The sequence below is a fragment of the Guillardia theta genome, assembly GCF_000315625.1.
Source record: "Guillardia theta CCMP2712 unplaced genomic scaffold GUITHscaffold_30, whole genome shotgun sequence".
NCBI classification, from domain to species: Eukaryota; class Cryptophyceae; order Pyrenomonadales; family Geminigeraceae; genus Guillardia; species Guillardia theta.
In genome coordinates, this window is record NW_005434644.1 from 616,754 (window position 1) to 638,195 (window position 21,442).

Genomic DNA, 21,442 nt, shown 5'->3' on the forward strand with positions numbered 1-21,442 from the left:
AGCATGTAAATAAGTCTACTACTCTTAAAATATTTTTGACAGTACAATCTAAACAGCGATGTCCCTCTCAAAATTTCCTTCAAAATACACTTTTGTTTTAAAAATTGTTATTAACTGTTGGCTTACTGCCGCAGCTTCTAAACTGCTTGTAAAACATTGAAATTAAAAGTTCAAATTTCATTTCACAAGATCGGTTTTCTCAAGTTCAGACGGTCACTGGCTTTACGGTCGCCGTCTCAGTCCGAAGTTCACCATCACTGAGTGCAGTTCCGGGGCCGCGGCAGCCCGGCGCCGCGGCCCGGGCCCGGGCCGTGCCGTGGCCATCCGCCGATGATGATCGCCGGGATGATGCCGACCGTGCTGCAGTGCGCAGCCGCCGGCACGGTCGGCGGCCGGTCGCGCGCGGCGTGACTCTGGCATCAGATTGGCAAGCCGCGGCCCTTTCAAAGCAAGTTCGAACTTCGGAAAGCCTGCCGGGCGGCAACTTGGCGGAAGTTCCGTGGCCCATGGCAGGCCGCTCAGACAACTGACCCGCGCCGCATAATGATTAGCAGATTTATTATCAAAACATGCCAGCAGTCACTTTGAAGAGTCTCAGTCCCGGTCAGGCTGATCAAAGGCGAGAGTCGGAGACCATTTGCGATGAACGGCGAAAGCGGCTGTCAACAGCCTCAACATGCACGTCAACATGAGTCTGCAATATTTCGTCCGCAGCTGATGCATACGGGCGGCGGCAGGGACAGCAGTGACATCATTGCACTGTCCCGGCGTGATCGGACCAACTTGGGGCCATGCATTGATAGTCACTGAGGCGCCGCCAAGACAACGTTCGGCCGCATTTGTCTCAAATCAGTGGCCGCAGCAATCATGAGCTTTTCTCAGTGATCACCCATACGATCTACTAAGCTTCCTGAATCCCACGTATCATGTGCTTCACTCCTTGCCAGTTGAAACTGGGGAAGAATTTGGGAGGAAGAAAAGGCAGGCAAGCTTGTAGACGTTTCCTCGAATGCGGACAGAAGACACGCCCCACCTGAGAAATGCAAATAAATGAGAGAGCTCTCGATGACCCTCGATCCTTACTCTATTTGGTTCCACAGCAATCCCTTCTCCACGATGGTACAGTCAGCCTCTGGCAGTGGGACCTGAAAGGAAAGAGCTGAGGAAGGAAATACTGGCAAAGGAAGCTCGACCCCAGCCTCTTGGATCACAGCTTTACTGGTGGTTCTTGGTTTGAGACATTCGGCAAAGCGGTAAGTCGCCTGCGACACAGCAATCATGTCGGGAATGCAAAGAAGAATAGCTCCGCACAGGTTGTCCTTGAACATGATTTTCAAGCGAAAGCTCATATCGTTTGCGATCCCTGATCCGAGAGCAGTTAGGCCCTCATAGAAAGAGATGCACAAGCACCCCACTCGCTTTCATTTTACCTGGTCTCAGCGTACATTGACTGTGTCTGCAACCGAACTGATGTCCAATACTGAAATTGAGGAGGGAGGTTTCAATAATGACCAGGGGAAACATAGCTCAAGCCTAATATCAAATCTGCATACCTTTGCATCTGGCGATCTGTCTGCTACCACGGACAATGAATATTTGAATGCAGGTTCATTGCCTACCACGAGGGTCATGACATCTTCGTCAACTCTAAGTGACTTACTCAAGCTGAAAATGACACGAGCTTCAGAAAAAGCGTTGTGACTCTTGATGGAATATCTTTCCAATCGAACAGGGCGAAGAACCTAGAAGGCAGGAGCACATCACTTTTATATGAAGAAAGATAGGTGATCCCAAGTCGGCCTCACCACGTGCGTCAATTTGGCTTCATCCTCTGTCGTTTTGCAGATTGCACTCCCCTCCAATCTCATCGAAAGGCCTATTTATACGACAAAATGTAACATCTTGAGAACAAGACAAGAGATATTTTGCACCTTTATGCTCATAGCCCGTCAGTGATCTGGACTTCAAACTATTCCTCATACTGCTCGTATAAACCGACTGCCCTTCCAAAATTCGCATGATCATGACCTACCCATAAAATTTAGATCGACATGCCATGTTAGTTTCCCCAATCTTTACAGGTACTCACCAGAACAGAAAACTTCGGTGGTTCAGCAGTAGGAGTGATTATTCCTGAGTGCACAGCAATGGCAACAAGGTCTGAATCGTCCGTGTAGGGCTCGTTGCCCCAAATTCTGCGTTCCTTGATACCCAAGTTGTCCTGCGTTCAAAATTCAAAACAAAGACAAAAAAGAAACGAAGGGATAGTTTTCATGGGTATGAAAGAATGAAAAAAATAAGAACAATGTAATATTCACAAGGATGACAACCTGAGTGATATGCTTCGCTTCAATCTCGCAACGAACGAGATCCCCAGCTTTGAACCCACTGAGAGATTTGCCAGCAGTGTACTGCACTTTTTCCAGATCTGTTGAGAGAAACATATTACAAACATCCCTCTGGATTCCTTGGCTTCAGAAATCATAAGAACTATATACAATCCGCGCGTGCGTCTTGCTAGGAAAGGCACAAAAGGAGCTGGGGTGTGGGTGGGTGAGTCGGAGGCGGATCTTCTCAGCAACAGAAAAACAAGGTAAAATCCAAATAGGAATCGAGTAATATCAAGCAAGAGAGACTGCAAGGGCACTGCAAAGCAATCCCGCAAAGATTTCCACAACTATAACTCCTATTTGTACAATGTAACAACAAACACTTACTGTCAATCTGGAGTTTTGGCGCCTCTGGCCCAACTCCTCCAGCAGCTCCTTGCGTGGCGACAGAGAGAGCTGTATCTCCTGTTGCAGTCTCAATGCCCTCCATCTTGCTATCCACCTCTCCAGCTGCAGCAAAAGGGAAGAGTTAGGGCATCGTAAAGCACCGCCTACATCAAGGACAGAAATGCAGTAGAGGGACAAAAAATAGATGAGCAGGGGCGAGAACGCAACAAAGCGCCAAGACAAGTCATCCAGGTCCGATTTCCCAACCATCTTCGCCGGAATCCGTTACTTTGCTCCCATTCTCAGTCTTGGATTTCTTCTTCGGCGCCATGATGTGCTGCGGCCAGTTACGAAATGTTTCCCAGGACTTCAAATAATTCTCCTAATTTTCAATTTTTATTCAAATTTTTGACACAGTTCCAAAGCTAAAAAGCCCCTCAAATTTGAGATCCTTTCTGTAATTGTTGGGTTCAGTTTCGATATAAGATACCAAGTTTCAAATTTACACAAATAATCATAAATCTTTACTTAATGAATGGGCATGGGGTGGGGTAATGTCTCCAGGGGTAGCATCATTGGATGCCCCTGGAAACATTACCCTACCCCATTCGAATCCTCAGAGAAGACAGGGGTGCGTATATCATAGAGTCCTGGGGTTCAGGTGTACTTCGAAAAAGGGTAGGGTATCAGATGATGAGGGTGGGTAGTGCCACAAGCATTCATTCACTCTCCAGCGCATGCTTGCCTTGAAAGGGGGTGGGTATCTTATAGAAGGGGTACTAAAATTTCATCACAGGACTTTGTTACAAAATATGGGGTCACTTTAACCCATGATGACCAATACAAAGTACCGGTGATATATTACCCCCACCCCAAATATTTGGAGATTACCCCTGCTGATCCCCTTTTGTCCAGTGCGTCCTACCACCTACCCCTGGCACACATATAACGATCCCCCTTGGAATCATGCTGAAGCGATGCGCTCGCGACGAGATGCCGGTGGAGCTGAGTGAGCCCGTGGCCCCCAAGGCCCTCGAGCAATCGAAGACCATAGTCGAGGATGTGAAGTCAAGAGGGGAAGCGGCTGTTCGTCACTGGGCAGAGAAGTTCAACGAGGTCAAAGAGGGCGAGAGCCTCGTGGCTGACAAGGACGAGCTCAAGGCCGCCTACGATACTCTTTCCATTGATCAGCAGGGCGTTCTTACCCGCGTGGTGCGATACTGCCTTGATTGGAACCCCGAAGTTCTAATCTTCTTGTGAAAGGCCGACAGAATCCAAAAGTTTGCCGTCGCTCAGAGGGCTAGTATTCAAGACACCGAAGTTGTGATCCCGGGCGGAAAGGTCTGCATTCCCTTGTCTCCGCATGGTGGAAGTGAATTTTTCACTTCCTTGCAGGCGGGACAGCTAGTAAGCGCAGTCGAGAATGCAGGATGCTATGCGCCAGGAGGACGCTACCCGCTGCCCTCCAGTGTTCTCATGACGGCTGTCACTGCAAGGGCTGCCGGAGTGAAGAACGTGTGGGTTGCGAGCCCTCATCCTGACCAGGTGCAGTGAATTTTTGATGTGTGTGATGGTTTCTGATGAAGGCATGAAGGTCACCAAGGCAGCTGCTCACGTTGCTGGAGCCGATGGAATGCTCAAGGTTAATTTGCAATGGTTGTGGTATTTCTGCATTTTAATCTTCAACATAGGTGGGAGGAGCTCAAGCCATAGCAGCCTTAGCGCAGGTAGAGGATGTAACTACATTGTACTTGCTCTAAGATGCTCTATGAAGGGAATAGGCAAAATACCGGCTTGCAACATCATCGTGGGTCCTGGAAATCAGTGGGTTACAGCTGCGAAATCGCTCGTACAAGGACAGGTTGTATTCTTTGTGAAAATACCAGAGCGATGGTAATAGAATTTGAATGGGTCAGTGTGCGATCGACATGCTTGCTGGACCATCCGAAGTGCTGGTTATTGCGGATGAGACTGCAGATCCCAAAACAGTACTGTCGCGTTGCAACTCTTCCGCTGGTTACTCTAGTCCAGGTTGCAGCTGATCTCCTCGCACAAGCTGAGCACGATGTGGAGTGGGTGGAAATCATTGCCATGCTCTTGTCTTATGCATCTTCAGATCACGGCCGATCCTTATCACCACTCACGAGCCATTGCTCACTGCAGTGAACAGTGAGCTCAAAGTACAGGTATGAGATGAGCAGATTCGAATATAAGGTTGTGATTTTATGTAATTAGCTTGATGACCTTCCTTCGCCCAACTGTGATACAGCAAAGCAAGCTGTTGCAAAAGGGTCAGAGAGGCGCTCTGTTGTTCGACTCAATTGAGCCCCCGAGCAGATTTTGTGTTGTCACGAAGTCAATGGACGAAGCCATCGAAATCAGCGACCAGATTGCCCCTGAGCATTTGGAGATTATGACAGCCGACGCCATGCAGGCAAGTTTTTTCCAGCTTGTAACGATTGCTGTTACATTCTCTGTTTTGCAGGTCGGTATGAAATGTAACAACTATGGCGGACTTTTCATCGGTCGATATGCTGCTGAGGTGGAGATTTCAAAAATTCTTCACGTCTCGTGATAGAGATGTCAGGTGTTGGGTGACTACGGGTGCGGTCCCAATCACGTTCTTCCTACTGGTGGAACCGCAAAGTGATTCCGATATCATCTCGCCCCGGTCATGCGAAATACTGACGTGATGGCATATAGGTATACTGGAGGATTGAGCGTGCACACATTCCTCCGCATCAGGACTTGGATGCGTGTTGACAGTCAGGAACAGAACCAGCCGGTATGTTCACGGATCGCATACAGTGTTGTTGTCAGGCACTGAACGAAATATGTGCAGGTGGTACAAGATTCAATTGCACTTGGTATTGCGGCAGGTCAACACTTTTGAAATGTTCTGACCTGGTTTGGTGCAGCACGCATGGAGGGATTGGAAGGACATGCTAGGGCTGCCGAAGTCAGGAAGCTATGAGATCTTCAACGAAGACCATGCCCTCAATTTTGATGACCCCATGGAGTGTAGGAACATTAGAATTGACACAGCAAGGAATTCTTTTTCGGTTTCCGTTTACTGAATCGACCGAAACAATTCTTTTCACGACCCCTAGCAGCGGCAACAGGACACAACAGCAAGATAATAACGAGACTTACCCGTGAAGGCTTGCAGGAACATAAGCCCCGTTGAGTTAGCATTCTTGTCCAGGACAAGTTGCCATTTGCATATCTGTGCTGTGACGATAGTCTCCACCTCCCTCACTTACAGCTCCGACCGAGGTCGTCTTCGCCAACGTTCGAGCGGTGAAGGGACTGGCCCTTAAGGCTGGCACTCTCTGCCGCAGTGTCCGGGGACTTTCCCCAGAGGATGAAATCGGCCGTGAAAACACTCCGATGAGTTTGTTACCTCCGTAGCAAATCGTCCCACAACCTGTGAGAGCGGAAAGAAGGAGAGAGCAAACATCAGCATTTTCGCAATACAGGATGACAGCACGACGACACAGACATCGACAACATGCTGCTAGGGAATCGTTTCAAGCTTCTTGTTTCGATGGCTCAAGATTTAGAGCCTTGTGTCCATAAGGTGCATCACAGCCGTAGCTCAGCATTTGTTTTGGCGTCACCAGCAAAGCTTCAGCCGTCAAATAAAGTTGAATGGGTAAAAACCCAAGCAACCCTGCAACATCCGAATGTCAGTGCTCCGGAACAGAGGAAGAAAGAGCAAGAGGACGATGAGGGAGGCAGGTGAGATAGCAGGGGGCCGATGGGGAAGATTCATCAACACTGAAGGGAAAGGTGACAGGGGAGGAGGAGAGACACATGGATAGAGGAGGGGGAGGGGAGGGGAGGGGAGTGAAGCACAATGTTCATGGGATAATTGTCGCACCATAGGACACAAGTTGCTCGTGCGTGTCGAGGGTCGGAACTAAATAGGCAATCAAAAATAAATTTAATAATAAATATATTTATCAAATCACATATAATGTTGTAAAACTGATGTTTCGACACAAAAATGCTACCAATTTGTAGAGGTAAAATATTTTCCCTTCAGTCGCCACAAATGGACTTTTTATTATTCAAATATTGATATCAATTCCTGAAATTCTGATAATTTCATTGCAAATATATTGGCACACTCCGAAATTGGAACAGTACCGAAATACAAAGTAATAGCCTCCATCAATAGAACTGGATAGTACATGAACTTATAAAGTTTTTTATGTATTTTAAAAAAAGATTAAGTTTTACAGTGTGGGAGGACGCTGAGGCGAACTCACATTTATTACTTCTTTTATTTTTGTTCTCCAGCACATACAAAAGAAAGGTCTTCGGCTACCATGCGCTCCTTTGCGCTTGCGTGTACTGCGGTGACGCTCATGGCGCCAGGATCCAGCGGCTTTCAGGGAGCCATGCCGATCCTTCGATCTCAATGCCAGTCAGGAAAGCAAGTAGCCTGCATGACCTGCGATAGGGGTATCGGCAACTTGAGAATGAACGAGAATGTTGCAAAGGAGGGAGAGCAAGGACTCGTGATTGGACGAAGGGACATGCTCGTTCGAACCGGCCTTGCACCCCTCATTTTCGGCGCTCTTTTTCCTCAGAATTCATTTGCAGACATGACACTCAACAGCTTCAAGCGAGCATACTTTCGATATGCTCCTAGGATCGAAGAAGGCCGAGATTTCTTTGTGTTGGAAGTGCGATCATTGATTGAGAAGGGAGAATGGGACAAGATAGCTTCACTTTACGAGCTTACATCCGTCGCACAAGTATGAATTCAACGAAAAGCGATAAGGATGACATCGTTTTGATCGTTCGCTTTGAACAGGAGGGCAGTTCCAAAAAATCAATTGGGCTCGACATTAAGCAATCTGCCCTTGAGCGAACCCTCTTTTTGCCAATGCAGGTGATTGTCTTCAGTCAAGATAGATAGAATTTTCTCAAGTTGTGAATTTAGGTCTTTATCACTTCATTTGAAGAGAAAGGAACAGGTCCCAAGCAACGTAAGATGAACGCACAGGTTTGTTGGTGACCTTTCGCCGTCTCGGTGTGAATGATTTACCAGGTAGACGAACTGATTCTGGCCTGTGACAAGATCAAAGAAGCTGTAGAAAAAAAGGATAAGCAGGTAGTAACCCTCACTTGCTCAGCTCTCTTCCTCCCTTCGCTTTTGCTTTCTGATTGATCGAGTGTCACTTAACTTCACTGCAAGGCTGCGTTGGCCGCATGGGATGAAGGGCGAGAGCACTTCAACAAGTACCTTCGCATTGCCAACAAGGGCATGACAATGCAGGCAGGCAACTCCTTGCCTGCATGTAAGATCTCAACAGGTAGCAGGTGAGGCAATTCGATCTGATCCCGGAGGACAGCAGCAAGTATGTCAGGACTCCGACCCGGCCTCTCAACACGTACGCTCAGGTCGGGAAAGCGACACAGGTGAAGATTATCTCCCTCGTTCGATGAACCCTGATTTCAAGAAATTTCTGCACAGCAATTCCAGTTCTGTGACGAGAAAGGTTGTGTGAAATAGGCTTCAAGTGATAACGACTATTCTTTCGTTAATATACATTCGGATCAGTAAAGATGAATTCTCATTACATCCCTGCATTTGCAGTGTTTTGAAGTGACTGTACTTCAGCTGGAACGACCGTTCGCATGCTTTGGGGGTTGCTGCGCCTCCTGGAGTGACGACAGTCTGAAAAGAATATTGTTGATTTGAGTTTCCATTGAGCTGCATATGCTCTCTAATCTCTCTTCAAACGACGTGTCTGTTCCTCTCGTGTGTGCTTGCATATCTTGTCCATTTCTCTCGCTTTGATCAATGTTCATCGCATCAAAGTTGCTATACTTGAACACGATCACGGGCTTCGTTTCGAAGAAGCTGTCATCCAACAGCATTCTGTTCCCACATTCTGTACAATGTATCACAGCCCTTCCATGCGATGTCTCATCGGCCATATCAACATCGCCTTCCATATCTCCATTGCCTTCCATGTCAAACTCGAGTTCGGATACATGGTTGTTGCCTGAAGTCAGCTGTGCAGCGTCCTGCAGCACCTGTGACAAGATGGGATCGTCCAACCCGATAAAGGGAGCGTGGCTGGGACTTTCCATGTTTGCTGCACTAGGACTGCGATGATTTGACGAGGGAGAGCGCGAACGACCATGGTCCCACTTGGAGTCTTCCAGATGATCTTCTTGTTCAACAGGGTTATCTTTAGTCTCGTCTGACACAAGATTGTACTTGATATCCGGGAGAGCAATGTCTTGAAATGCCGCGGATTTCCCTCGCTCTCGTCCTCCCTCCAACTTCCCAACCTTGCACTGACTTGGTCTTTCAGACTTCTTGTCGTCTGGAAAAATGCTCGTGTCCAAACTCTGGTCTTGAGGTATCAGGTACTGGTATTCAACAGACCCAAAGAAATCCAGCGAGTTGGGGGAGGAAACTTCTTCTTGGTCGACAGTCCCGTCCAACAATTTTGCTCGTTCGCAGTCCAGGAGCAAAGGCTCTGCGACATCTACTTCGAAGAAACTGTCCGACGACCCTAAGGATCTTGACCTTGATTTCTCTGAGGAGATGTCCCCTTCCTCTTCACAGCTCAGCACTTCCTCTTCCGTTGAACTCTCGATTGCTCCCCTTGCTGGTGCTGCTCTTGCCGTTGACCCTTGTGTCGGCATGTCTTTAGCGTTGCTCTTGATGCAGCTGCCCTGCACTCGAATGGCGTTTGCCCTGGACGCCCGCACGTCTGACAGGTCTTTACCCTTCCATTCCACTCGCTTCACGATCCTGTCAAAATGAATTAGCACAGGGCATGAGCTAAGACGGGCGGTGCTGCCTACCTTGCAGAGAAAGGTCTTATCTTCTCCTTGTCCTTGTTCATCCTGAAGTTTTTGATGTCTTGCAAGGAAAGCTCCATCTTGTTATTTCGAGAGACGTCGGGGTTATTTGTCAATTCAACTTGTTCAAGGTTCACCACAGCAACTTTCTTCTGCTGTCCTTGAGGTTTGGTGGGCTGTGGGTGAGAATTCAGGCATGTCCGATAACTCACGCACTGATTTACCTGAGATTCTCTCACTGGACTTCGTGGACAAACCAAACTGCATCAAAAGGATTATACGATCTTACAGGAGAAGACTCTAATCTGTTTACCTTGCTGTCTCAGGATCATCTCTTCCAGCTTGATTATTGCTACCTTGCTCGCCACTTTTCACCTCAGACTTGCTGACATGGACACTGATCTGAGGTTGTATGGCCAGGGCATCAGCAGACGAGGGAGTTTGATCGCCTGACGACGATCCGACGAATCTGTTTGCTTTCGGATCTCCTGATTTTGTAGCCTCCGCATCAGTTTGCGGCATCTGCAGCAGCGTCTCAGAGCTGACTTGCGATGCCTGGAGGTCTCACCCGCGAGGTGCTCGACTGCGGTCTCCTGTGCCTCGCCGAGTTCAATCGGTTCCTTGGGCTTGGCTGTTGCAGTCTGACGGTGGGAGCTGACCATGAGATCTCAGTAAGCCATCGCCTTTCCCATCCCGCAGCTTATCCTTACCTCGAGCAATCAGATCACAAGCTCGCTTCCCACCGTTGGGCGTGCCCTCTCGCGCCTCTTTGATTCTTGGCCCCAAAGTCAGAGATGGACGTGTAGGATTGCAAGCATATTCACCTGGGGAAGTAGAGCGATTCTCTGTTGATCTGAAGCTCGTCGTCTCCTTCGCCATATCGTATCGTCAACTGAAGCTTCTCGTCTTGCTGCCCAACTGGGTCCCCCGTCAAGCAGAAGGACGGCATCGGAGCTCGCACAACTGTGAAATTCCTGTTCGAGTGCGACATGGCAGCGATAGAATCTTTTGTATCAGCAAGTCAAGGTCTCAGGAAATACAGTTGTTGCCCTTCCAACGAACAACCGCTCGTACAGACAAGTATCTGTGAGCCTTAACCGACATCTACAGGACAAGCGTCAATGTTCAGAAAAATCAAACTCTGTTCATCATTGGTTCGTGAACCAAGGACAAATGCAACAGCGCTATCAAGGTAAACTCATATCCTTGAGTCAGAGAATGTGATAAGCATCAGTAAGTGTAGCAGGGAGATGAAGAGCAACGGCAGAGACGGAGCGCGCGCTCGATTGTGAGGAACTTGAATGAAGTGGAGATGAATATCAGCTACATCATGGCTGGTTCTTGGGTTCGTGATAGGAGAGAAGACAACAAGACTCGAGCTGTGAAGGAGGCAGCATCTTTGTTCTTGCATCAACCTCTGACCTCCCATGATCTGCTCTTGCCCCACCATCGGACTCGGAGCCGGGACAAGGGGCCTACGCCTCGAACAAGAGTACGAGAAGGAAAAGTCTGCCTCGTTTGTTTGATAGGCCGATAAGTTTGGTTCTCGTCTTCTTCTCTTATTATTCTGCTGCTGCCGCAGAAAATCCCATCATGAGTCATTTATTTTACTCAAATTCATGTGACTCAACTCAGTGACTGTGTCCGGCCGCCCGGGGGGGCCGGCTCAGTACCGGCATGCAGAATCCCGGAGTCTGATAATCTGGGACTCGCCGGATTAGCGGCGGGCCCGCCGCCGGCCTGGGAAGCCGCTGGCTCAGCGGGCCCCGGGGCGCGCCGCGCCACTGCGGGCGGCGGCCGGCCACTGCAGTGCCATCAATGTTTGTTTCAGGCTCAAAGTTAAGTGAAAACTTTCATCAGTACTACGGTACGGCGAGGACAAGCCGCTGAGCCTGGTGAGTCATTCCGGCGGACGCCGGAGTCCCGGGCCCGCCGAGCGGACGCGCGGGGCACCGTGATCGGACTGTGACTCTGCTGGGCCGCACTAGGGCAGGGCCGGGCACGGCTGCTACCGCCGAACTTCAAGTGAAAAGACCCCCGCGGCCCTACTAGGCTAGACTCTCCGGGACAGCACACTCAGTGCCCAGTCAAGTCACGGACTCCCGGCGTTGTCACAGTAAAGAGGTGGATAGCCTGAGGAAGCAAACAACCAAGTTACTGCAGTGCGAGTGATGATTCATTATGGTTTCGACAGGTTCGAAAGGTGCCGCGCAGCAACAGCAGCAATGTACCTCTTGCAAGTGACGTCGATGTTTCCTATTCTGACAGATCGTAAAACAATCATCAAATCATGTCTTGCCCTCTACCTGGCACAGAATGCCTTGAGAAATTCATTGGCGTTGAAACCTGAGATCTTGATCCACGCAGGGGGCATTATCGTCGGCGTGTTTCCCCTTGTTCTCCACTTCGCCAGCGCGTCCAACAGACTAACACAACGATCAGGTGCGGCTTCAGCCCCTTCTACACAACCTCCCAAAGTCAAACAAGAAGAGGTTCTCCAGATTTCGCAAGCGATACTGAAGAGCCGAAGTAGAGACACCCAGGGCAAGTACGACGGTCCTGAACGTTGACGATTCTCCACTTTACGTTGTAAAGGCGTTCAGTTGCTTGACGGCAAGGCTTGAAGGCAGCGTCACCTTGCGAGCACATCTCTAGCTTCGCGCTCGATCGAGTCGATGGAGGAGTAAGCGTTGCTCGAAGGCACTTTGACATGCACGCACTCCAAGCATGTCATGCTCAAGACACGTGGAGGTGCAACGAACCTGAGGGCCGAAAAGAATATCCAAGAGATCGACGTCGATATGCTCATTCCCGATGAACAACGAGGGCTTCGACGCTCGGAGACTGCAACTTGTCAATTGCTGGCAGTATTCATGGATCGATATTTACGTCTCAAGGAAGTCCAAGGCGATGCTCTCGTAGGTTGAAGCTGCATGTGCAAGAGCGCAATTTGAGTAGACAGCCCTGAGGGCACGTCACGACTAGAAGCCTGGCTTGACCAATGAGTTCCTGATCGGAAGAGGCCTCCAGAATGGATATGCCATCTCCACCATGGCAAGAGAGTCTTTGCTCGAAACTTCATGGTTCCCTGCCATTGCTTCAGTCCGCAAACAAATCATGTCCTTCTGCTGACCAGGTGCCATTTGTGCTTCAAGGCAGTCAAAGAAATGACTTGTGATCATGAGAGCTTTAAACACATGCTCACCCTTCCATGCGTACATTACCGGCTTGCAGTTAAAATGATCAGCGAGCCGAATGTCACCTGCATACCCAACGCCGCTTGGATCTCTCGGCTCAAGTTCTTGTCTGGCGTCTGCATCTCATCGGTCCCATGGTACGCTGCGCTGATGTCGCCATCACCGAAGCGCAGGTAAGCTCCACCCTAGTGGTCAAGGCATCAGAAACCTTCCATCGCTGTGGGACATCTCGAACTTTTTTGTTAGCGATCGCTTCTTGGATGCTCTCCAGCGTTCGATGAGTTCCCAGGCAAACCACGTGCTCGGCATATCGCGGAAGCCCGACGGTGAACCTGCTGCTGTTCGCTTGCAGCAAGGTTCCTTCAGAAAGGATGGATGCAGTCAATCTCCAATCCTGTCCAGCTCAGTCAGCTTTCTTCTTCGCAAATTTGTTGATTTTCGTACGTCAGGTTCAAAAAAACTTGTCATGCTGAAGTTGTCGGATGCAGTGATAAGGACTTGGCGGTTCAATTTGCTGCCTGTTGTCAAGGATTCGATCTGGATGCTCAGGATAAAGGTGAGAGGAGGTCGGATGAATTGAAATCTGAACTCAACAGAGTTGGTGTTGTCAGCCTTGAGCGGAAGCGATATGACAATGAGTGGCCGCATGTCATCATCACAGACTCGGTTGTTCTCAGTTTGACCATCAACAAGACTGACTATGGCGAGAAGCAAAATGAATGATATTCTGCTCATCATGATTTCCCTCCTGATCTCAGAAGGTAAGAACCACTGTCGGGTATGGCAGTGAAGCGACGATGGCCGAGCCTGGCATTAACTAGGGCACAATGGCCGGGAGGAAACGGATCGATCCACCAGGACCTTCACATCGGCAGGCTGGGAAGTACAAGGAAGAGGAGAGCACAACTCGACAGAGAAGAGAGAAGGGGGGGGTGGGAGGGGTCGGAAGGGAGGAGGGAGGGAGGAAGGAGAGTATGATCGAGCAGCTGGTCGGGGTTTGTCGGGCAGACATCGCGTTACGACGGTTACGCTTGATTCAGTTGGTTACAATTTCCGTTATTAAATCCCGAAGCTCGTATGACTACGATTGTCACGCTGGTGAGCCGCCGTGATCGCCTTGGGAGGCGACGCTGGCAGGGGATGCTGGGGAACCAGGCAGCGAACAGAAGGGAGGAGGAGGAGGAGGAGCAGGAGGAGCAGGAGGAGCAGGAGGAGCAGGAGGAGCAGGAGGAGGAGACGGTAGACAAGGAGGATCAGGGTAACAGCAACGTCTTTCAAACTCTTGCCGATGGCCTTTCAGCTACATGGAACAACGTTTTCAGCGAGTCTTCGGTCAAGGCAGCGGCGGAGGAGCCAGCAGGTGTCGGGATTGCATTTTCGACGACTTCGATCCCTGATGGAGACGGAGTGGAAGCGTCTCGACTCGTCGTGGTCGGGTTAGAAGAAGGAGGCGTCGCTTTCGGAACAAGCAAGATCGAGGTAGGACTTCACCTGCTTGTTCAACTTTCCACATGTGGCTGTGGCTGACTTGTGTGCAGATGGGTGACGTCCTTTTGAAGATAGGAAAGACGGAAGTGCACGACTGCCCCCCTCATGTCCTCGCAAGAATGCTCCTCGGGAAGCCAGGATCTGTCGTCTCCCTTGTTCTCCACCGCGTCTTGTACTGTCCCGCTCTCCAGCACCCGCTGGGTCAGAGCTGGACTCGGCCTATTACAGGCTATGTCAAGGGAGCCGTGCACAACAGGAAGGGAGCGAGTCGAGGGAGGCTCATGGCGATGTATCCCAGCCATTCCCTGCCGGAGCCGCTAGAGGATGAGTTGGAAGACGAAGATTCGTTCAGTGATGCTGCGACCTCGCAGAAGCTGTGGCCGATGGGACTGAGCACCGAGGAGGTGAAGCAGATACGAGGAGCCGAGGAGGAGGAGGCCGTCGCTCCGACTGGACGCTACGTCTTCGCCTACAAGGTCAAGCTTGCTAGACGGCATCCGAGCAACGACTTCCTTGACGGCCAATCGCTCCAGAAGGTTCTGATAGCGGAGTTGCAGGCGTGCAAGAGGCTGGGGATGATCGAAGGGCCGGTTGTGCAGAGCAAAGTCAAGGAGTACTACAAGGGCGGATGGTGTCTTGTGTACTCAGGCCGGCACAACGAGCGGTTCAATGTCGTTGAAGCCCTCCTTGACCATCTGGCATTCGACGAGAAGAGCGCCAGGAAACGAACATACATTCCTACGTATCTCCTTAGTAACAAGGTCAGCCTCGCCTTCTTGGATGACATGAACGGGAGCGCTCGGGAATATTCGCGTTATAACAAGGGGATGAAGGTACGAAGGGTCAGAACCAATGACTCGAGCTTCATGGAGGTTGTGCTGGAGAATTCCGAGCACTTCTACAAGATACGGTCATGTCAGACGTTGATCGGAGCGATCAAGGAGGAGATGAACTCGTGGTATGAGGTGATCCGGGCAGGCATCGAGCTCTGTTTCGACGAGAATAGACCTAGCTTTATGCAGGCTCGTTTTGAAGCGATGGAACGAGCGCGAAACACTAAACGACTCAGTATCTTTTGAATGAATCCTTCTCAAACTTCCAGCGCAACTTCCAGCTCCGCATACGCGTTTCCTGCGACTCATCGTCAGTTGAACGAGAAAACGGAACCAGCGAGTCTCACGCTGCTTGTCCTGGATTGCCTCGAGCTTCATGAGAAGCTGAGAAAGGCATAGGTCAACTCCACTTGTTGATCAAAGAAAATCGACCTGCTTCTCCTCTAGTTCTAGCTTTGCTATCTCCTTTTTCCTCTCCGCGCATAATTGATCTTCGTAAGCCACCCGATTCAGGTACGACTGTAACGGCTGTCATGCTGGAATGAGGGCAATGGTATGCAATCTCACATTGCTCGTCCTTATTTGATTTTGTTGCTTCAGTCGATATCTCATATGCATCGCGAGCTTCTCCCGCGCGTAGGTCTCATACTTGAGCTTCGCGGCTCGCTCTTCCTCCGCCAATCTTGCCCTCCATGCCTGCATGAGGTCAAGGGATGCTCACAAGGGGGACTACAAGAACCTCCTGCGCGATCGTTTGCTTCTCTTTCCTGAATTGTTGTACCATACGTCGTTTGCTCATGACCAGGTCTTGCCTTGCGCTCTACACTAAATCGTGAGCTTCCATCAAGACTTCGCCAGCATTTCTCACCTGGATCGAGGCTTTCCTCTGGGCTCGAAATAGTAGTTTCTGCTGTCTCTCGCGCTCCAGCTGCTGCTCCTCCTGTATCCTTTGCAGCTCTTTCTCCCTCGCGCGCATCTCATTCTGAGCTTTCAGCTTCACTATTTCTTCAGCCTGCAGCAGAAACACATTCATCGACTGCAATCTTTGACCAAACCTTGATACCCTATGTTTCGTTTCTATCATGTTGTGACTCGCCCTAGTGAAGGATCAATCCACGCATTGCAAGAATGATGGGTCACCTCTGCGCTTCAATCTGCAGACGGCGGATCCGATTTTGCAAGGTATGATAGTCCTCCTCTGCTTGCTTTCGCGATATCTTGGCTTGCAACAGTCGTCTTGGCTGCTTGCAAGAAATCATCCAAACAGGGCAAAGGGGAGGAAGACTCCCACCTCACTCGAAGACGTTGAGTAAATGGAGGAAACGTTGGAGATGTTAGAGGATACGGAGCGACTGGACTGCGGTCTACCCATCACCCTAGAGGAAGGAGTTGCGGTACTCGGCCGAATCAAGTCCGTCATCTTGGTCATGTACGGCCATCCTGGCTCTTTCTGCTTGACAACCTTCCTCGATGAAAGTCTCTTCGAGCTCTGCTCCGATCGTGGAGTGCTGGCGTCAACAAACAGCATGTCATAGTGCTCATCTGGTCCACGCTTGGAGTAGTGCTCATAAGTATCAGTCGCCTCTGAGTTCGAGTCAATCAAGGCTAGCATCTCGACACCCTCTGCCGCCATTCTGCTATTTCAGCTCTTTGAGTCTTGGGCTGATTCACGATACTTCCATTGTTAGCTGCAGGAACGATGTCAAGTCAAGTCCCAGGGCAACTAAAAGAAACTCTAGATGTGCAAATCCAACTCCATTCCGTTGTTACTGCTGCCTCAGGCTAAACTCCTTCCCCCTCCCCCCCCCCCCCCCCCCCCCCCGGCGGTGTCTTTGGCTTCCTGACCTTCACTATCTCAACTTTTGCCTGTTTGATTTGACTTTGATATATCTCTCTGTCATCTCTTCATTTTCTCCCTTTCGTCTCCCATCCCCTCGCCTCTCTTTTTCTCGCTTCCCCCCCTCAGTTGCTCGATCAGTTTAGCTTCTGTTCTTTGCTTGCCGCTCATACATCTTCCTCTCGGTATCTCCATTCTCCTCGGCGTGTTTGGTTCCCTTCTTTCACACTTCTCATCCCCTGCCTCCTGTCGCAATATTCTCCCTCCTCTCGTTCTCCCCTCCATGCTCTCGCATCGTATTCCGTTTTCCGTTTGTTTTGACCATCTGCCCCTACCCCCCTTAATTCACTACCCACCCTACATCTTCAAGTAAAACAACAGACAGAACACCCCTGCTGGTAGGCACTGAAGTTTCTAGGTGCCTAGTGTGATAGGTGGGGTACTCGCTTGGAATGGCTGGCCTGCTCTCTCAAAAGAGCAGATTTTCAAAAAAGATTTCAAAAGTTGACTGGCGGGACATGGCAGCCATGGCGCATGGGAATGGAGGCCAGCGGCAAGAGCAGGAGGAGGCAGAGGAGGCAGAGGATGCAGAGACTGATAGAGAGGAAGAACAGGTATGTCGGGCTTCTGCTTCACCCCATTGCTGTGTCTGAGGCATGCCCACAGGATCCAGCGGAAGCCCCTTTTAGGGCAAAGATCCGTACGGAGCAGAAGGACTTGGAGAGGCTGCAGAAGCAGTTGAGCGAGGTGAAGGATCGAAATGCATACAGCCTCGCGGAGTTGAAGAAGAAGAGGAGGATGGAAGAAACTCTGAAGGCTGAGATAGAGGAACAGCTGGTAAGGCTCCGGAAAGCAAAGGAAGGACTCTTTGTATTTCAAAGCTGGAAGAGTTATCGGCCAGAGGAAACTGTCGCCCGAGTCCAAATTTCTGCAGGAAAATCGAAAACTGAGAGACGGCGGGAGGAAGTAGGGGAGATGAACAAGAGAAAGAAGGAGGAAGATAGGACTAAAGTTGTACGAGATGTCTTCGACGAAGATGTCAAAATCACCTCAAAGGGGCAAAACCTTAACAGGCATGAGGTCAAAACTCTCCAATCAAAGATATCCACGTCTCGATTTGACCCAGAAATATTTGAAGACTTTATCTACATCAGAGCTTTGGTCTGCCCTGTTTGCCCTGCTGGTAGTCTTGATCTGACAAGAGGCAGGTCAATTTGCGCGGAAAAGAGGTTCTAATTCCCATCTACAAGGAGGACATTCGATTTCCCCACTTGGCATTGGACAGGTTCCTTCAGAATGAAGGGTATTGGCTGAACAAGGAAGACTACAACCTAATTCTCCAAGAAGTGAAAGGACAGATGCTAGCAAAGGAGGAGGAGGATCGAAAAGCGCAGATGGCTCGCAAGTTTGTGCCATGGCCGGACCCTGCAAGGTACCCAGCAAGAGTGATGTACTGCCTTGATCTCAACAACCCGGTCCGCCTGTTTCTCATCGCCACAACTGAGTGGATTTGGTGGCCGAGGTTGGTGCTACTGTGCATCTTGCTGAACAGCCTGATGTTGGCGATGGATGACCCTGTGGAGAAACCTCCTCTGCCCGTCTCCCTGAGGGTGAGCGCAGTCTGCTCCATCTGCCTTCTTTGTGCGTTGTGATGCTTCGAAATGGCAGGGATTCATTCTCAACTCAGCGTCATACGCGTTCACGGTCATCTTCTCTCTTGAGATTCTCTTCCGCATCGTGGCGAGTGGGCTGTGGGGTCACCCCAACAGCATTGGAAGCGACGGTTGGAACTTTCTAGACATCGCAGTGGTGGCTATCGGCTGGTTGGAGATTCTGCCGTTCTTCAGTGGAGGGCTGCAGCTGTCTGCCCTCAGGTGCTCATGTAGAAAACTTCATGGTTGGCTTTATTGACGTTGGTTTGCTCCTCAGATCCTTGAGGATTCTTCGTCCTTTGAGGTCTGCCGACGGCATTTTGGCCTGTCTGCCCTCCTGATGTGTTTTTCAGGGCCATCTCAAGGTTCCAGTCGATGCGAGTGACGCTGATCGTGCTCGCTCAGACCTGGAAGCCTCTCGCCGTCTCATTCACCGTCTGCATCATCATGTGCATCAACATCGGCATCCTCAACGTCTGCCTCTTCCAAGGCCGGCTCAAGAGCAGGTGCTTCGACCTCGACACCGGCCTGCTGGTGCAGAGCAAAGTTCGCTCCTGTGACCTTGGCAGATCGATGCCGCGGTCCATCGCAGCAGGGACGTACGCTTGCGGGGTTGGCGAGCAGTGCCTGCCCGTGGGACGGATGTTCGACCCTCTGGCTGACTCGTTGAACTTCGACGACACGCTTTCTGCCTCACTCAAGATGTTCCAGATCTTCACGCTGGACAGTTGGGCAGACATTATGTACGCGACCATGGACAGCTGCTCTTTCGTCTCGTTCTCCATCTTCATCATCTTCGTCATGATCGGGCCGACCCTGGCGACCAACCTGTTCTTGGCCGTGATCACCCAAAGGCTCAAACTCGTCTCCAACGACCAGTACGTGGCCACAGTCTTCAAGGTAGAGAAGAGGATCCGCAACCCGCTCTTGTCCAAGGCCTTCTACAAGTGGTTCGCCCACTACAGGGCGACGGAGGAAGGGAACGAGGTGATTATGATGCAGAAGATCGACAAGAGGAGGCTGGGGGAAGTCAGGTCGGTCCTGGTCCGCCTTGGGTGCAGGAACGGGCTGATGGAGGGGATCAACTTCGGCAGGGCCTTCAACACGTGGAAAGAGGTGTACCTGGTGCTCAAGGAGATGGAGAAGGAGGAGCTGCGGCTGGGAGTCGAGAAGGGAGAGGGGAGAAAGAACATCCTTGCGTTCCTTGTGGACAACTTCAGCCTGCTGAGGTATCGCATCAAGAATCTGATGAGAGAGCTGGTGTTCTCCTCCTCCCTCGAGAAGTTCATCGGCGCTGTTGTCCTCATCAGTACACTCACGCAGGCACTCGAGCATCACCCGGACAGCGTGCCAGGCAAGGCCTGGGTGAGTCCCCGCGGCTACCTGAGGTTCCATGCCGCCCTCAACGTGCTGAGCTTCGTCTTCACGGCTGTCTTCGTCCTCGAGCTCGTGCTCAAGGTCCTCGTGTACGGCATCGTCGGGTACATCAACAAAAGCCAAAACATCATCGACTTTGCCGGTATGATCGAACCTCTTTCAAGAGTTACTAACAGAACGATCTCCTCCTCCTCCTCCTCCTCCTCCTTCTGCCCCTCTTCCCCCTAAACTTCCGCCTCTCATCCTCCCACCTTTGCAGTGGTTGTCGTCTCCCTGATAGAGCTTGAGGTTCATCCCCTCCTTCCTCCTCCAGCAGCTCTGACCCTTCTTTCAGACCACCATCGCCTCTCTGCGCTGCCAACTGACAGCAGACAACAAGTACGCCTGCCTCGAGTACGGAGGAGGAGGAGCTTCCGTCCTCCGGACCGCCAGGCTAGTCCGCCTGGCCAAGTTGATGGGGAAGTTTCCGGTGCTGCAGATGCAGATCAAGGGGATCCTAGACAGCCTGGAGGGTTTGATCAGTATTTTCTCCCTCCAGCTCCTCTTCATCTTCCTCGGTGCCGTCCTGGGCCTCAGCCTCCTCGGCGACAGCCTCCTAGTCCGCCCGACCGACCAGCAGACCTTCCAGTCCCTCCTCACCTACGGAGCTCGACTCAAGCTCTCGATCCCCCCATGGTCCAGTCCCCTCCCGGAGGTCGACGACTTCCCTGCCATCCTTGTCAACCTCAGCTCGAGCAGCACTGGCATGACCTACCTCGCCAGCCCCAGGCTGGGCTTCTCCTACCTCTCTGCTCCGAGCCACTTCAACACGACGACCGTGCGGAGCGGAGTCTCTCCTCGCTCCCCCATCTTCCCCTCCTTCCTGGGTGCCGTCCCTCGCACAAACTTCGACACTTTCTTCTCTGGTTTGTCCAGCCTTGCTCTTCTTCCTCCTGCTCCTCCTCTTGCCTCCTCGTACGACGTCCTCCCCTTCGACCCTCGCTCGTCTCTCGTTCCCTGACTCATCCTCTGTCGCTGCAGCATGTCAAACTGCCGTCCAAGTCATCTCGGGAGATGCTTGGTCAGCCGTCTTCATCCTCGCAGCAAGCAATGTTGGGCCTGCGATCGCAATCTTCTTCCTCTGGCTGATCTTTGTCGGCAACTGGATACTGTGGAACTTTTTTCTTGCTACCATGGTCGTCTCGTTCCGCAAGGAGACGCTGAGGACGGAGGCTCAGGAGTCGAGGAGGAGAGTCCTGAACGCGACGGGAGGGGTGGTGCTGTCTGAGAAAAAGCAGCTGAATGAGTGGGAGATCCTGACAGACCAGGAGAAGTTCCGCAAGAGAATAGAGAGGGTAAGTGTCGGTGAGAAAGGATGTAGGAGAGGAGGGGGAGGAGGGGGAGGAGGAGGAGGAGGAGGAGGAGGAGGAGGAGGAGGAGGAGGAGGAGGGGAGGAGGAGGAGGAGGAGGAGGAGGAGGAGGAGGAGGAGGAGGAGGAGGAGGAGGGAGGAGGAGGAGGAGGAGGAGG

The 21,442-nt window shown here is 51.0% G+C and overlaps 8 protein-coding genes across 8 annotated transcripts in view; 4 read left to right on the plus strand and 4 right to left on the minus strand.

Annotated features, from left to right (window-relative positions):
- Positions 1-933: 933 nt before the first annotated feature.
- Positions 934-2,987, minus strand: GUITHDRAFT_107755 (hypothetical protein; the record flags this gene model as incomplete). Its single annotated transcript, XM_005833474.1, has 13 exons — positions 934-1,033; positions 1,084-1,145; positions 1,194-1,262; positions 1,312-1,363; positions 1,431-1,480; positions 1,554-1,615; positions 1,661-1,742; positions 1,806-1,876; positions 1,932-2,028; positions 2,090-2,221; positions 2,331-2,428; positions 2,718-2,840; positions 2,879-2,987. 13 exons carry the CDS (start codon positions 2,985-2,987, stop codon positions 934-936), a joined length of 1,107 nt encoding a protein of 368 aa, XP_005833531.1.
- Positions 2,988-3,667: 680 nt separating this feature from the next.
- Positions 3,668-5,808, plus strand: GUITHDRAFT_159625 (hypothetical protein). Its single transcript, XM_005833475.1, has 16 exons — positions 3,668-3,929; positions 3,981-4,058; positions 4,113-4,262; positions 4,312-4,359; positions 4,409-4,444; positions 4,492-4,578; positions 4,634-4,705; positions 4,749-4,789; positions 4,834-4,903; positions 4,953-5,008; positions 5,055-5,151; positions 5,203-5,259; positions 5,305-5,363; positions 5,421-5,502; positions 5,560-5,584; positions 5,636-5,808. The coding sequence occupies exons 1-16, from the start codon at positions 3,684-3,686 to the stop codon at positions 5,689-5,691; spliced, it is 1,260 nt and encodes a 419-aa protein (XP_005833532.1). The 5' UTR covers positions 3,668-3,683; the 3' UTR covers positions 5,692-5,808.
- Positions 5,809-7,036: 1,228 nt separating this feature from the next.
- On the plus strand, positions 7,037-8,310 carry GUITHDRAFT_152403 (hypothetical protein). The gene is made up of 7 exons (XM_005833476.1): positions 7,037-7,483; positions 7,543-7,620; positions 7,672-7,734; positions 7,780-7,842; positions 7,927-8,007; positions 8,052-8,150; positions 8,206-8,310. Exons 1-7 carry the CDS (start codon positions 7,052-7,054, stop codon positions 8,242-8,244), a joined length of 855 nt encoding a protein of 284 aa, XP_005833533.1. The 5' UTR covers positions 7,037-7,051; the 3' UTR covers positions 8,245-8,310.
- A 38-nt stretch (positions 8,311-8,348) lies between these two features.
- On the minus strand, positions 8,349-10,542 carry GUITHDRAFT_107758 (hypothetical protein; the record flags this gene model as incomplete). The annotated part of the gene is made up of 7 exons (XM_005833477.1): positions 8,349-9,501; positions 9,555-9,727; positions 9,776-9,812; positions 9,865-10,073; positions 10,120-10,205; positions 10,262-10,326; positions 10,376-10,542. The coding sequence occupies 7 exons, from the start codon at positions 10,540-10,542 to the stop codon at positions 8,349-8,351; spliced, it is 1,890 nt and encodes a 629-aa protein (XP_005833534.1).
- A 1,188-nt stretch (positions 10,543-11,730) lies between these two features.
- On the minus strand, positions 11,731-13,486 carry GUITHDRAFT_107759 (hypothetical protein; the record flags this gene model as incomplete). Its single annotated transcript, XM_005833478.1, has 9 exons — positions 11,731-11,812; positions 11,858-11,977; positions 12,021-12,131; positions 12,188-12,270; positions 12,314-12,395; positions 12,441-12,515; positions 12,776-12,933; positions 13,044-13,142; positions 13,193-13,486. The coding sequence occupies 9 exons, from the start codon at positions 13,484-13,486 to the stop codon at positions 11,731-11,733; spliced, it is 1,104 nt and encodes a 367-aa protein (XP_005833535.1).
- Positions 13,487-13,825: 339 nt separating this feature from the next.
- On the plus strand, positions 13,826-15,315 carry GUITHDRAFT_107760 (hypothetical protein; the record flags this gene model as incomplete). Its single annotated transcript, XM_005833479.1, has 2 exons — positions 13,826-14,227; positions 14,287-15,315. 2 exons carry the CDS (start codon positions 13,826-13,828, stop codon positions 15,313-15,315), a joined length of 1,431 nt encoding a protein of 476 aa, XP_005833536.1.
- An 11-nt stretch (positions 15,316-15,326) lies between these two features.
- GUITHDRAFT_138278 (hypothetical protein) lies at positions 15,327-16,702 on the minus strand (the record flags this gene model as incomplete). Its single annotated transcript, XM_005833480.1, has 9 exons — positions 15,327-15,367; positions 15,417-15,453; positions 15,502-15,588; positions 15,637-15,765; positions 15,791-15,889; positions 15,938-16,081; positions 16,133-16,166; positions 16,210-16,310; positions 16,361-16,702. The coding sequence occupies 9 exons, from the start codon at positions 16,700-16,702 to the stop codon at positions 15,327-15,329; spliced, it is 1,014 nt and encodes a 337-aa protein (XP_005833537.1).
- Positions 16,703-17,424: 722 nt separating this feature from the next.
- The window catches only part of GUITHDRAFT_107762 (hypothetical protein), a gene marked incomplete at both ends in the record, with an annotated part of 5,171 nt that continues 1,153 nt past the window's right edge, over positions 17,425-21,442 (plus strand). Inside the window, 9 exons of the mRNA XM_005833481.1 lie at positions 17,425-17,520; positions 17,573-17,743; positions 18,115-18,516; positions 18,575-18,780; positions 18,836-18,862; positions 18,912-20,077; positions 20,195-20,223; positions 20,270-20,840; positions 20,956-21,269. Of these exons, the coding sequence (XP_005833538.1) occupies positions 17,425-17,520; positions 17,573-17,743; positions 18,115-18,516; positions 18,575-18,780; positions 18,836-18,862; positions 18,912-20,077; positions 20,195-20,223; positions 20,270-20,840; positions 20,956-21,269 (2,982 nt within the window). The remainder of the gene's footprint in view (positions 17,521-17,572; positions 17,744-18,114; positions 18,517-18,574; positions 18,781-18,835; positions 18,863-18,911; positions 20,078-20,194; positions 20,224-20,269; positions 20,841-20,955; positions 21,270-21,442) is intronic.

Bases quoted from the DNA above. Each gene is read 5' to 3' on its own strand.
- GUITHDRAFT_159625 (XM_005833475.1), top strand. From the start codon at position 3,684: ATGCTGAAGCGATGCGCTCGCGACGAGATGCCGGTGGAGCTGAGTGAG. The intron at 4,360-4,408 runs GTTAATTTGCAA...TCTTCAACATAG, and splicing joins GAGCCGATGGAATGCTCAAG to GTGGGAGGAGCTCAAGCCAT. The intron at 4,706-4,748 runs GTACTGTCGCGT...ACTCTAGTCCAG, and splicing joins AGACTGCAGATCCCAAAACA to GTTGCAGCTGATCTCCTCGC.
- GUITHDRAFT_152403 (XM_005833476.1), top strand. From the start codon at position 7,052: ATGCGCTCCTTTGCGCTTGCGTGTACTGCGGTGACGCTCATGGCGCCA. The intron at 7,735-7,779 runs GTTTGTTGGTGA...ATGATTTACCAG, and splicing joins AACGTAAGATGAACGCACAG to GTAGACGAACTGATTCTGGC. The intron at 8,151-8,205 runs GTGAAGATTATC...ATTTCTGCACAG, and splicing joins AGGTCGGGAAAGCGACACAG to CAATTCCAGTTCTGTGACGA.